This window comes from Leuciscus leuciscus, assembly GCF_965113295.1.
Source record: "Leuciscus leuciscus genome assembly, chromosome: 22".
In the NCBI taxonomy this organism is placed as follows: domain Eukaryota; kingdom Metazoa; phylum Chordata; class Actinopteri; order Cypriniformes; family Leuciscidae; genus Leuciscus; species Leuciscus leuciscus.
In genome coordinates this window covers 34,152,295-34,164,655 of record NC_138746.1, presented here as the reverse complement: position 1 = coordinate 34,164,655, position 12,361 = coordinate 34,152,295, and the positions used below count along the sequence as shown (strand labels likewise).

The 12,361-nt window shown below is 38.7% G+C and overlaps 1 protein-coding gene across 2 annotated transcripts in view; it reads right to left on the bottom strand.

The window, feature by feature from the left end:
- The window catches only part of col21a1 (collagen, type XXI, alpha 1), a 68,328-nt gene extending 56,988 nt beyond the window's left edge, over positions 1-11,340 (bottom strand). Inside the window, exons 1-6 of one of the 2 annotated variants that reach the window (XM_082153883.1) lie at positions 11,150-11,340; positions 7,546-7,676; positions 6,666-7,226; positions 5,335-5,500; positions 5,015-5,246; positions 1,921-2,094 (exon numbers count right to left, since the gene is read on the bottom strand). In XM_082153883.1, coding sequence (XP_082010009.1) covers positions 1,921-2,094; positions 5,015-5,246; positions 5,335-5,500; positions 6,666-7,226; positions 7,546-7,645 — 1,233 coding nt within the window. In that variant the 5' untranslated portion in view covers positions 7,646-7,676; positions 11,150-11,340. Of the gene's footprint in view, positions 1-1,920; positions 2,095-5,014; positions 5,247-5,334; positions 5,501-6,665; positions 7,227-7,545; positions 7,677-11,093 lie in introns of both variants that reach the window. The other variant, XM_082153882.1, reaches the window with a different exon arrangement.
- Between the last annotated feature and the right edge of the window lie 1,021 nt (positions 11,341-12,361).

Genomic DNA, 12,361 nt, shown 5'->3' with positions numbered 1-12,361 from the left:
AAACACACACACACACATATTCCAATAACCTCCAATATTCCTTCAGACAATTATATAATAAGCTTTGTCATCATTTTCTTTGTAGTCCAAAACAAAGAGTAGTCGAATAATCAAAATAAAGTTTAAATTGAGACATATGACACACACACAAAATTATATTAAAGGGGCTATACGTAGAATTCAGAAACTTTTGTTATTAGCGACACCAGTGGCTGTTAAGTGAACTGCAGCCAGCATTATTATTATTATTATTATTATTATTGCTAACATAACGTACAAGCAACTGAATGTGATTCAAGGCCCGATATACTCACAGTGACGTTTTTTTTTTTTTTTTTTTTTGGCTAAGAAGTAAAAACAAGTTAGAAATACCTTTGCAGCGATATATGTTTAGATGAATAAGTAAATATGTGCTTCGCACTTTCCTCTCAATAACAGCAGTTAAGAAAGCATCTGATCAACATGATGTGGATATGTTTGCACCAGCTCATGTCGACAGATGAGGTAGTTAAAATTACACTGTTATAATAGTTTGATTATAAAGTATATTCAAGACTATACACTATATAGATCTGGCTATGCGATACTATATTTTGAATTAATATCTTTACTTTGCATGACAAAGTAGTTGTGTTTCCATTACAGATTTGCGCAAAACTTTTGATATATTTTTAAAATAGGTGTATGTACAGTATATCCCAGCCACTGCACTAGCCATTATCTTTAATCAAAGGAGACGTAGGTGTGTTATCCAAGCATTAATGGCAAGGAAAATCCAAGCATTAATAGCAAGGAAAGCCCCTTTTACTTGGGACGGCAGGTATGAGATGTTTCTCCCTCCTATCTTCTTCAAGGTCTTGATAAATTGTGGCATTTATTTGTTGTTTTGAATCCAGTATTCCTGTAATACTTTTGTCTTTTATGAGTTTAATGTCTCGTCTTCTGTCCAAACATACCACGTCATCTTTAAAGAATGATCCACTTTTACGTACACCAGCTGACCTGTAAATGTGGAAAAGCTGCTTCAATGGCAGTTTTGTGAAATATTCCTTTTTCGAATTGCCTGAAACCCATCTCATGCGAGCGTAAAAACTTTTTTGCAATATATGGTAGTTTTTGTGAAATTTATGTGTTTCCATTGGGTGTATTTTCAATTCGCAATTTCAATTTGCACAATCTGAAGGGTAATGGAAATGTAGCTAAGAATATTACAGTAAAGAATAGCTCTTTCTGCATTATCCTGAACATTGTATAAGCATTCGTTTCATGTGTCATTGAATGGAAAAAAGGCTCTCGGGAGCGCACCTAAACGTAACTTCCTTTAGATTTTTTTGGCCAAAACATCCTGAGTACTTAAAAAACAGTCCACAGGCTTTCAAAGACCAGCTAGCAAGTCGGGGAAGGTCTCATTTTTTAAATGTTGTGACAAGCAAAATTTGCAATAAAAAAGCAACTAATACATTAAAATTCTTATATATAGCCCCTTTAATGTTAGGTTTCCCTTATAACTGTGTTAGAATAAGCTAACATCAACAATAAAAATACAAATAAAAAAACATAAAAAAATAAAACTCTAAATGCTCCTACTCTTGGATTCACCTGAATGGACAGGCATCACCTCAACATCACATCTCCACAGCACCAGCCAGTGTATTCAGTGAGATATTCAGTAAGAAAGTATATTTTATTGGTGCTTATAGCAGGCAATAACACTATTAACACTATTTGAGTAAGATATTGAGTGATTATTTGTCATTTAGTAATTGAATATAATGTAATACAATGTATACACGTTTAAGCAAGTCTAACATAACCATAGAGTGCTTCACTAACAAAAATAATATAATAACAGTAACTACAGAGTAACAACATAACAGTGAAAGTCTGTAAAATGAGATCATTAGTCATTAACATACTTACAGGTACAGTTGTTTCTTTGCTGACGTACTTCCCAACCTGTGTTTTTCCGTTAATAAAAATACCATCAGGAGGCTCTAGTGCCAAGGTTTCAATTTCCAGATCATCGACGTACAGAGTGACGTCTTCCTCTGTTACTAGAAGACGCAGCTGATGCCATTTTTCATCAAATAGTTTCTGTAAAATACATAAAACATAGCAGAATGCAGATGATGGTGTTTTATATAAAATTTTTACATTAGTACATTTACTTTATATACAATAACTGGGATTGTATGAGGAAGATAAGAACGTCTTAGTAAACTGTTATTCAGTAGCATTGGCATCATAAAAGAAAGATTTATGTAAACGTTAAATAATAAACATACTAGGGCTCTGTGTCACTTAACTTTGGGTGCTCATAATTTAAATACTAAGGAATCATTCCATAAAGTGTATTGGAGAGAATATAAAGTATACAAAAAAGATCAAGTTTATGATGTATAAAAATGGTTTCAGTATTTCTTTTCCAAATTCCACCAACTTTTTATCCATATGGGACTAGTAAGTCTGGGATCCAATTTACTTGGCTGCCTTGGGCTGTGAGTCCACTGTTAAAGGATGTTCTGTGTGAAATTTGTCTGAAATTGTAGTATCTCTGCTAAAACCAGCTTAGGCACAGATTGATTTTCAGGCTGGATAAGTGCTGATATAGCTCATGGATCAAAACATCATCCAGCATGGGCTTTTTGGTGAAGCTAGTGAAGCAGAACCATTGAAACATAGCACATCAATTGAGGATCCCAAGCATCCAAAACACAAAATTTAGTATGCTGGTGATGATCAGCATGCATTTTCTGGGTGTATGCCATGGAAATTTGAACTGATGGGGAATGAACGATTACACTTTATTTCGATGGTCCACTTTAGACATTCTACTAACTATAATTAACTTTGGAACTTCATGTCAACTAACATTCATTAAAGTATTTGTAGACTTTAATGAATGACTCTAAACTCAGGGGTGCAGAGAGGAAGTGGCATAAATTGAAAGATCCTACTGACCTTGGTCTTTATCAATCCCTCCTCTCTTCCTTCTCTGCTAATATCTCTACTGCTAAAATGACTTACTATCACAATAAAATGAACAATTCTTAACAATTCGCATGCTTTTCAAAACCTTCTCCCCCTCCTCCACCTCCTTCATCAACCCTAACAGCTGACGATTTTGCCACATTCTTCATAAATAAAACAACCACCATCAGTGGCCAATTTACCAATCCACAAACTGACACACACATTTTACCAGCTAACAGACACATTCTACCCTCCTTCTCTCTGCTTTCAGAGGCAGAAGTCTCCAAACTCCTCCTTTCCAATCGCCCTACTACCTGTCCTGATCCTATTCCCACTAACCTACTTCAAGCCATTTCTTCCTAAGTTGTACCCGCACATCATCAACACCTCTCTTCACACTGGTTCCCTTCCCACAGCATTTAAGCAGGCTCGGGTAACCCCACTGCTTAAGAAATCTACTCTAAATCCAGCATGTCTGGAGAACTACAGACCAGTATCCCTTCTTCCATTCGCCGCGAAAACACTTGAACGAGTTGTTTTCAACCAGATCTCTTCCTTTCTTACACAGAACAACCTCCTGGACAACAATCAGTCTGGTTTCAAAAGCAGACACTCAACTGAGACTGCCCTGCTCTCAGTAATTGAAGCTCTGAGACTGGCAAGAGCAGCTTCCAAATCCTCAGTTCTCATCCTGCTGGATCTGTCTGCTGGTCAGCTAGGAACCTTGGAGTTGTAATTGATGATCAATTGAACTTCACAGACCACATTGTTAGAACTGCCCGGTCCTGCTGATTTGCCTTGTACAACATTAGGAGGATCAGGCCCTTCCTATCAGGGCTACACATCTCTTTGTCCAAGCGCTTGTTCTATCCAGACTGGACTATTGTAATGCTCTCCTGGCTGGTCTTCCAGCTTGCTCTGTCAAGCCTCTGCAACTGATCCAGAATGCTGCAGCCAGAGTGGTCTTTAACAAGCCGGTGAATTTGGACAAGGCAATATGCCGTATTTGTCGCACAAAAGTATCCGTCTCGCGAGGAAATACCACTAACTTAAGACCACATCTTAGAAAAATTAACCATCCTGTGGCGTTTGCTGGACTTAAGAAGTGCAGCACACATACCTTAGGTCGGCGACACACTGGCTGCGTGGCGTGTCCGTTTTTATTTCGGCTCCCATGTTAACAGGTTAGAGCTTGCACACTGCCTGCGTGAGACGCGCGTCTCAGTTGCGGCACGAGCCGCGCGGAAAAAAGCGTGCATGCTAGAAATAGAACCGACGCCTATTTTTCACGCAAGCCTGTTGGAAGCGTTTCCTGGCAAAATAGAATAGGAAAAAAAATGTTTGTATGTCATTTTGACATGAATACATATTAATAAATTACATTTTGATGTTTGAAAGTTTAGGTTTTGACATAAATGCAGATATAAATGTAATTAAAAAAAATATTATCGATTTTCAAATATTGCACCTGTCAATACAGAACGAAATATTCTGTAGCCTATTTTGCCATCAATACTGCCGACGCTGTCTTTGCTGTTATATATTTGTGTTTAACATTATGTATAGGCCTTCCACAACTCTCTCCCCATATGTCTAATATATCACCAATGAGGCTTATATGTCACCAAGCAGCAGCAGCGCTTTGGTTAACCGCCAAACCGCGAGATTTGTTGCTTCTTTACCGCGGTAAGAAAAAATCCCATACCGTCACAGCCCTAGTAAAATGTAAATGTAGGCTGCAGTTGACTGTTAGGTTAGGGTTAGGTGTTAAGGTTCAGGTATGTAGAATAAGTTGACATGTCGTTAAAGTAATCAGTAGAATGTCTGTTGGGGAGCATCAAAATAAAGTGTTAGTGGATATTAAGCAGACTGTCTACTAATACTCTAATGACAGTTAGCTGCAAAGTTACTTATAGGTAGTAGAATGTCTAAAGTGGATCATCAAAATAAAGTGTTTCCAAATTAACTGATGGTTTTGACTAATTAGCACAGAGAGTTCATGAATTTGTTTCAGTGTTCTTTTCTCATTCTCTGTATTTACCTTAGCGGGTGATTTTGTGAAGACCACAGTTTGAGTTCCGCTTGGTGTACTGCTGGTGGTGGTGGTGAATATCACTGTTCTGTCCAGACCATTTAGAGTTACAGCCATTTGAGGTTTTTCATCCTTAGTCTGTATCCGCCATAGATCCCAGTCCTCCATAACCACAGAGCCTTTGTACTTCAGTGTGGCCACAAAAACATAGGATGGTGGAAGTCCGCCTGGAAATAACATCCTACGGACATTAAGATGAAAATGATGTTTCAAATCAAACAGAGTATTCTTGCAAGGACTTAGAAGCTTGATACCATAAATACCTTTACCTAGTGCTCTCACTCAGGTCAACTCGGGATGTCACCTGGTAGGCTTTGCTGCCATAAAATGATCCTTGTGTCTTTTTGGCTTTTTTAGCCAAGTTGAGATAGAGGAGAATGTCAAATCCTTTCGCATCATGAGAATTAAATGGAATCTTTGCTGGACATACAGTCTCTATGGTACATTAAAAAGAGAAAACAAGGTAAATTGCCACACTGCAACAAATAATGCCTTAATCGGAATTAAGCTAACTAAGCAATCATTCCTCTGCCTTGAATTTGCTTTGATATTAATATCCCAACAATGTGCAGGGTGAGAAAAAATGGCTGAAAAGGGTTAATTTTTTTATGGAATGAGGTGGTTTATTTTATTTGGCTTGAAGACTAGTCTAAAAAAATTGTAGGAATACCTTGGAGTGGGACACTGGACATTGTGCAAATATGCAGTCCGACTGAAGAATGTCCCCGCCATTGCAAATACCAGACAAAAGATGACCTCTTCTATCATAAAGTACCATAATCATTAACTTTTCCAGTGTCCGGAAAGACTTTCTATCATGAGCTTCAGGAGTCTTAGCAAACTTTTATGGAGGCCTGATTTCCAACCTAATGGCTATATTGCACTCCAGTTTTTATTTTCGCTTTTTAACAAGTCTGTCTGGAGTTGTTGCTGAGTAATCCATTGGAAGAACAGAAAAGCGCCTTGGGAAATACGCGTCCTCCCCATTTCAACAATTGCAGTTGATCAAGTGGCATTTTATCACTTCTTTTCCACCACTGTTACACTTAGTATTGTGCTACTTCTGCTTTACTGCAAATCCAAGTCATACCTTGCAGTAATTAAATAATTTTGGTTGGAGGGAACTATACAAACTTGACATTTGCATCTGCCAAAATTGGATTAACTGTGTATACATATCTCAGAATTACTGGCCTTTTGCAGAACTTTCAAACAATCAGACTGGCTTGTTTGTAAGCTTGCTAGAAATTGATGTCACAATCTCTGAAACGTGCTCCGCAATGCATGACCTAATTTCACACTTTTAGACAATTTATAGCCACCTTAGTGAACTCATAACACCTGGATGTTGTAGGACATAAATCAAACTGTGATTCGTGCATTGAGGCGAGAGGCACCAAATGATGCATGCAGCTCAAACATGGAGATGCCATAAACCTGTCTCCACGGGTACATGACATGCTAAAGCAACAAAGTCGTGCTCCCCTGCTGAAGCTCGTGGCCATAAAATTGTATAATTTCAATGTGACACCTGAGAAAAATATTAGACAAATGAGTGAGATATGAAAGCCTAGAGACATAGAGGAACGTGGAGGCTTACCTTCGCACAGCTTCTGCCTAATAACTTCACGGATCTTTGCGATAGCTTTATAGTCTTCCACAGAAAAAACATAGGCGGAGGATGGTTTGTTGGCAATGGCCCTGAGTTCTGCCTCCTCGGTCTCAGACCCGACGCCAATTGCGAAGAGAATTATCCCCTTTTTCCTTGCAGCTTCTGCAGCTGCCAGCACTTCATCTTGTGACTTCCCATCCGTCAGAACCACAGCAATTTTTGCAATGCCATTCGGACCTCGCTCGGACAGGGCAAAGAGTTTGTCGTTGGCAAACTTGATAGCCTTCCCTGTGTTTGTGTTTCCACCCATGTATTCTATGGACTCCATGGCCTTGATGAGGTTATTGCTTGAGAAATGTTTTCCCAGGGGTATATGTAGGAAGGGGTCGTCGCTATACTGCACCACCCCAACCTGGGTGAACTTCTGACCGATGTTGAAGCTCATGGTGAGATTCATCAGCCACCGTTTGACAATCTCAAAGTTTATGTCATCCACACTCCATGATCCATCGACTATGAATACTAAATCACTTGGCGCTGTCCTACAACCTGAAATTGAGGAACGAATACAAGATTTTGCACAGCGTGAGTTGACCATTGGACCAAGGCACATTTTGGACACTTGACTCCAAAGTTCTATCTTTATTGTTTCTATGTTTGTGGTAATGGTTATGTTATTAAAGTATTGACAATCTGCCTAGTGTTCCCAATTGGATGACCACATTGCTCTAAAGAAGTTGCAGAAATTGTTGCATTTGCTCTGCATTAAGACAGCCACAATGAACACTGCATCATTAGGTCATGTTATTATCTGAGTCAATAGTCTTCATGCAACATTCACTAATGAAGATGAAAGAAGCACGCTTACTTAATCTCATGTCCTCATCTTGTGCTGTGCAAAACAAGTGAAGGAGCATGAAGTAAAGACACCAAAACACAAAATGCATGGATCTCATTTTGCAACCCATGTTCCTGAAGTACCAAGCTCCAGTTTAGCACCTGAAGAGAAATGAAGATAAGACATGCATTTCTTAGATGTCCTCACATGAATGCCATTGGATTTGCAGATGTTTAGTTTTATAGTTTTGTTAAATGAATAACATGCTTTTTGTAATCCATGTAAACATCTCAACCAAAACAATTGAGAAGATGCAGTTTTGTTGCATTTGTTGCGCACAGGATATAATGCGGTTAATTCGGTACATGCTAACAAAGATGGTTGTGCATTTCTAGGCCTGGCTATGAAAACCATAGAATGGAAACTATGGTAGTGTGTAACCTGTTTGTGCATACTTCTTTATCATTTGAGCATCTAAATTCAAGTAATGACATCACTTAGGCCTAAATGTCCTTTTCAGAAAGCAAAAATCAAGCTTATGGTGAGACACTTAAAAATGGATTTTGGAGCAAATGTGACGTTTGTGGAGCTTGTATGTGAAGCTTTCAATTTTATAAAAGTAAGTTCATTCATCTGTTAAAACGTATTACTTGAGTTGTAAGGTTCTTGTCCTTTTTATGTTTGTTTTATGGTTTTGGACGTTGTGAATGTTGTGGCTATGCTATTGCAGCAGTAAGCATTTTTATGTTTGCCCCATTCACTTCAAAATTGACTTTTGTAATAATCAACATTATGCCACAAGTGCTGTCGATTGAGCTTAACTTGTATTGAACACTGAATAGTCCAGTTGGGTGAATTTATTATTAGTGTTATTATTTTAGCCTAACAATCTCACCAAGTAGAATCATGTCATGTTTTGAAACAGTTCTTCATCTAACTCTGGCTGCTGGAAACTGTGTGCTGTTTCCAGCAAGAGAAAGAACTGCAGACATTATAAAAAACACCGTAATAAATGAAGACCAGATATGCTCCCTTTGGAAGGGGTGGGGGTGTTTTTTGGCCTACTGATTGCTGCGGTCAAACAATGATTCCCAATGCAAGTTACCATCCTCACCAGCTGAGAGATCATGAGCATGACTGGAACACGAGTGAAACTTTTATACATCCTTCAACCTTGACTAGTTATGTGACTGGGGTTTTCCAGTCTTTGACCGGGAGGTGTATCATAAGACAGCCATGGTAGAATCAGTCTTAGCACAGCTACGGATTGTTGGCTAATCGTCTGATGCATGAGGCACACAAAATGGGAAGCACTTTAGGAGTTTTGAAAGTCATCATCTGATTGGTTGAATAGTGTGTTGTGTTCTTTAATGGTCCGCCTAGAAACAAAGCCGTTGTGACGACAAATGCCCTCATGGAAGAAGAGCACCATAGTTTTTATTCCTGACAATGAGCTCTAATCAGGATCAACTAAACGCTGGATTTTCAGAAGTATGTGAAGTTTGTGACTCCATTGTTGCAGGAAACTTGCACAACGTTCTTGAATGAATTATTTACTCCTAATTATTTATTATTCAATGCACGCTGGTCTGTTATCCTAGGGACATTCATACCCCTGAACATGATGCGGAAACAAAATGAACTGTGATTGGTTGCTTTACATGTCAGTCAGACGTCTTCCTGGGCAGTCCTTGGCCAATGAAAGCTGCGATGGTAGCTACGAGAGACTATGTTAGAACTAGCCCTCACTCCAGTGCTTTGCAGAGCCCAGCACAAGGGGAGGTATGTGGAATGCTCCATTATTTTCACGAGCATGTCTGCATGCTAAGCACCCAAGCCCACGCCTCCCCACACACTATTCCTTGGAACTGGTTATCTTTCTGCCAGAGAAATTATTGCTCTGGACAGTGACCAAGCTCAAGTTCATGTGACAAAGCCAAAGCAACTTTAGACCAAAAAAAAAAAAAAGACTGTGCAGAATGAATTTGAATTGACTATTTGGTAATGCACCATTACTCTCACGGAATTAATGACTACAAGTCTTGCACAAAAACTGGAAAGACTGTGTCTGCCAGTCTCAACCTCTAACCATATGGCTTTTCTCTGCACCATGACCTACTCATTGACCTTGGAAGTTATTGGGGACCTTCAGACAGTTTATGGTTCCCCAGGTCAAGATGAAGGAGACTTTGGAACGGTAATGTAGCTGGAATGCAACGTGTTTAAACATTCTCTGCTACCAAAAGGAATTTCCCCCTTAAATTTAGCCGAATGGATCCTCCGCATGTATCTTCCAAAACATGACATTTAAATCTCAGTGGAATTTTAGCACGAGTAATTCATTGTGTTTGTAGTGATACTTGTTTAAGATTTATTACACGTTGATGAGTTTTGTCCAACTGGATGTGGGAGGCAGGAAACTCTTGTTGAACAGCTGATTCCTCCCTGTCCTCCAGATGAGGCGTTAAACTCTCCGTATTTTAGGCTAAGTGGGAAAGCTGCCAAATATGTATGCTTTATTTAGTCGGTTTCCCAGGAAAGACATGTTTCATGTAGCTCTAATTTGGCTCCACATCTGTAGTTACTCTTGATTTATTGTGTATGGCTTGTCTTGGATCAGTTATCTTCATGTTTTCTAACTGGCAGTCATTGTCTTAGTAAAACCTTTCTGCCTGTTTTCCATTGCACAGCTATAAATGTGCTATTGTAATCCAGTGGTTTTCAATACCAAAATCAACAACTGCTGTAAGGCATGTTCAATTAGTTTGCCAACATGAGGGGAAAATAAATGGGGGGCCAAGTTCCTTAGGCTCCAATGGAATAGCCAAAACATTATATCAGAGAGACCGCTGAAATGATTTCACATAATCAAGACCGTAAAGGCAACAGTCTACCGAGGACAGAGCTGTTACGAGGGAGTTTCCACCAAGTTACGTACGTGATCAAAATACATGTCTTATGGTTTGTTAGAGAATCCCCCTTTTGAGCCCTTTCCAGCTTTTCTGTGCAGCCTTTTTTAATCATAGCTGTTACCCAAACAAGGAAACACAACTCTTATGAGTTAAAGAAGGCTATATTGTTTCTTAACTTTCTTAACATAACTTGTCTGCACATTTACCCGTGAACCGGCTGCCGGACAAAGCCCTGTTAAATAATTCCATTCATTCTTCACTTGTGACAGTGGCACAAGTCAGGAACTGATAACCATTTCTTATAAATTTACTATGCATGATCAAAGATTTGCAAAGCTGTCAGAAAGGACAAAGCATGTGAGATTCTATGCACTCTATGCAATTTTCTCTTGCATCTTTTTTTAGATGTTTTCAAAAGGAAACACATCAACTCAACCCTTCATAGACAATAATGCACACCACCATAAAAAAAAAAAAAAAAAAAAAAAGGTTTTCTAGAAGCCCTGGATGAATTTCAAACAAGCATTTTTAATGACCTAACCTGTTGGGGTAGCCTTCAGATAATGAGATGTGAAACAATCAGCCAGAGGAAAAATTGCAAATACCACAACAATAAAGAGAATCAATGCATCGTAACAGTTAAAGAAAGAAAAGACAAAGATTTACCAGAATTGGATGTGCACGGAGCTGGAGTCTTATTGAATAAAATCCCCCTTACTCACTCTGTCTGGTGTCCCATGGTCAGGGTTGTGCAAAGCACAGGGTTGGAGGAGGTGGGTTTGAGGAGGCTGCAGAGTTGCAGATGTGAGCCTGCCCTCTCCATTCACCTTCCAACTCTCTCTCTCTCTCTCTCTCTCTCTCTCCCTCTTGGTTACAGAGGTTGAAATAAGACGCAGATAAGGAGAACTTCACTAAATAGAAGAGAGGAGTCAGCCCCCTTTTTTTGTGGAAGCAAAAGGAAAATTATAGTAATTCCAATATTCTTCCAAGGTTTGGATTGTGTGTGACAGCAGAGAGGATAAATATTGTGAGGGGGGCTTTAGGAATGAGCCAGAAGATTAGATAAGGGAACATGCTTTCACATTCTCTGAGTCTAATTTGCGAGGTGAAAGGTTGTTGCCTGTTTGTTGCTTTGTACAGTATGTTGTTCATTTTTGGACAACTTTCCTTCAGTGTGTGTGTGTGTGTGTGTGTGTGTGGTCTTTTATAAGTCGTTGATAATGATGGAGGAATTCTATGCTTTTGACTGTAAACTGCATTTCTTGATACAAATGTTTTGTTTTGGTAAATTTGCAGTTTGCAGTGCGTCTAGAATATCGTGAAACATTTGATATATTAGGACCCACATCTTGTCCATTCTAAGAACATTTAGACATCAGAAGCAGTTTTATGCGCAAGACATGACAATTTATCCTCTCCAAAATGCCATATTTATTAAGGTAGGCTAGATATATTTTTGGAAACAAGAAATGTCTAATATTGAAAAACTCTTTGAAAGCAGAAAATTGAAAACTCTGGATTTGAAAGCGGAAACAACATTTGCATGTTGTGGTTTTGGCACTAAAAGTAACCTATGTGCTTTGGCTTATTATGATTTTTCCAGAACATCTTTGGTCTTCTCTACTATATTGTGCACAAAGTTTTCTTGGCCTAATCCTTTAAATACTCTCTTAAATTGGATCCTTTCAACCATGTTATTCATATTTTATGTGGAACAGTGCAGGACTGTAAATCAAATAAAAATCAAATGCATTCAGTCATTTTAGATTCAAAATCAGAAATATTTGGAACCTCATCTACAGTTATTATTTATGTAATTGTGACCAATCCTTAATAAATGCTTTGTAGTGTCAGGGTTGAGGAATAAAATCAAATTAAATGCAATGCATACTGGCTTTATATAGTTACCTCATGAATAGTTCACCCAAATGAAA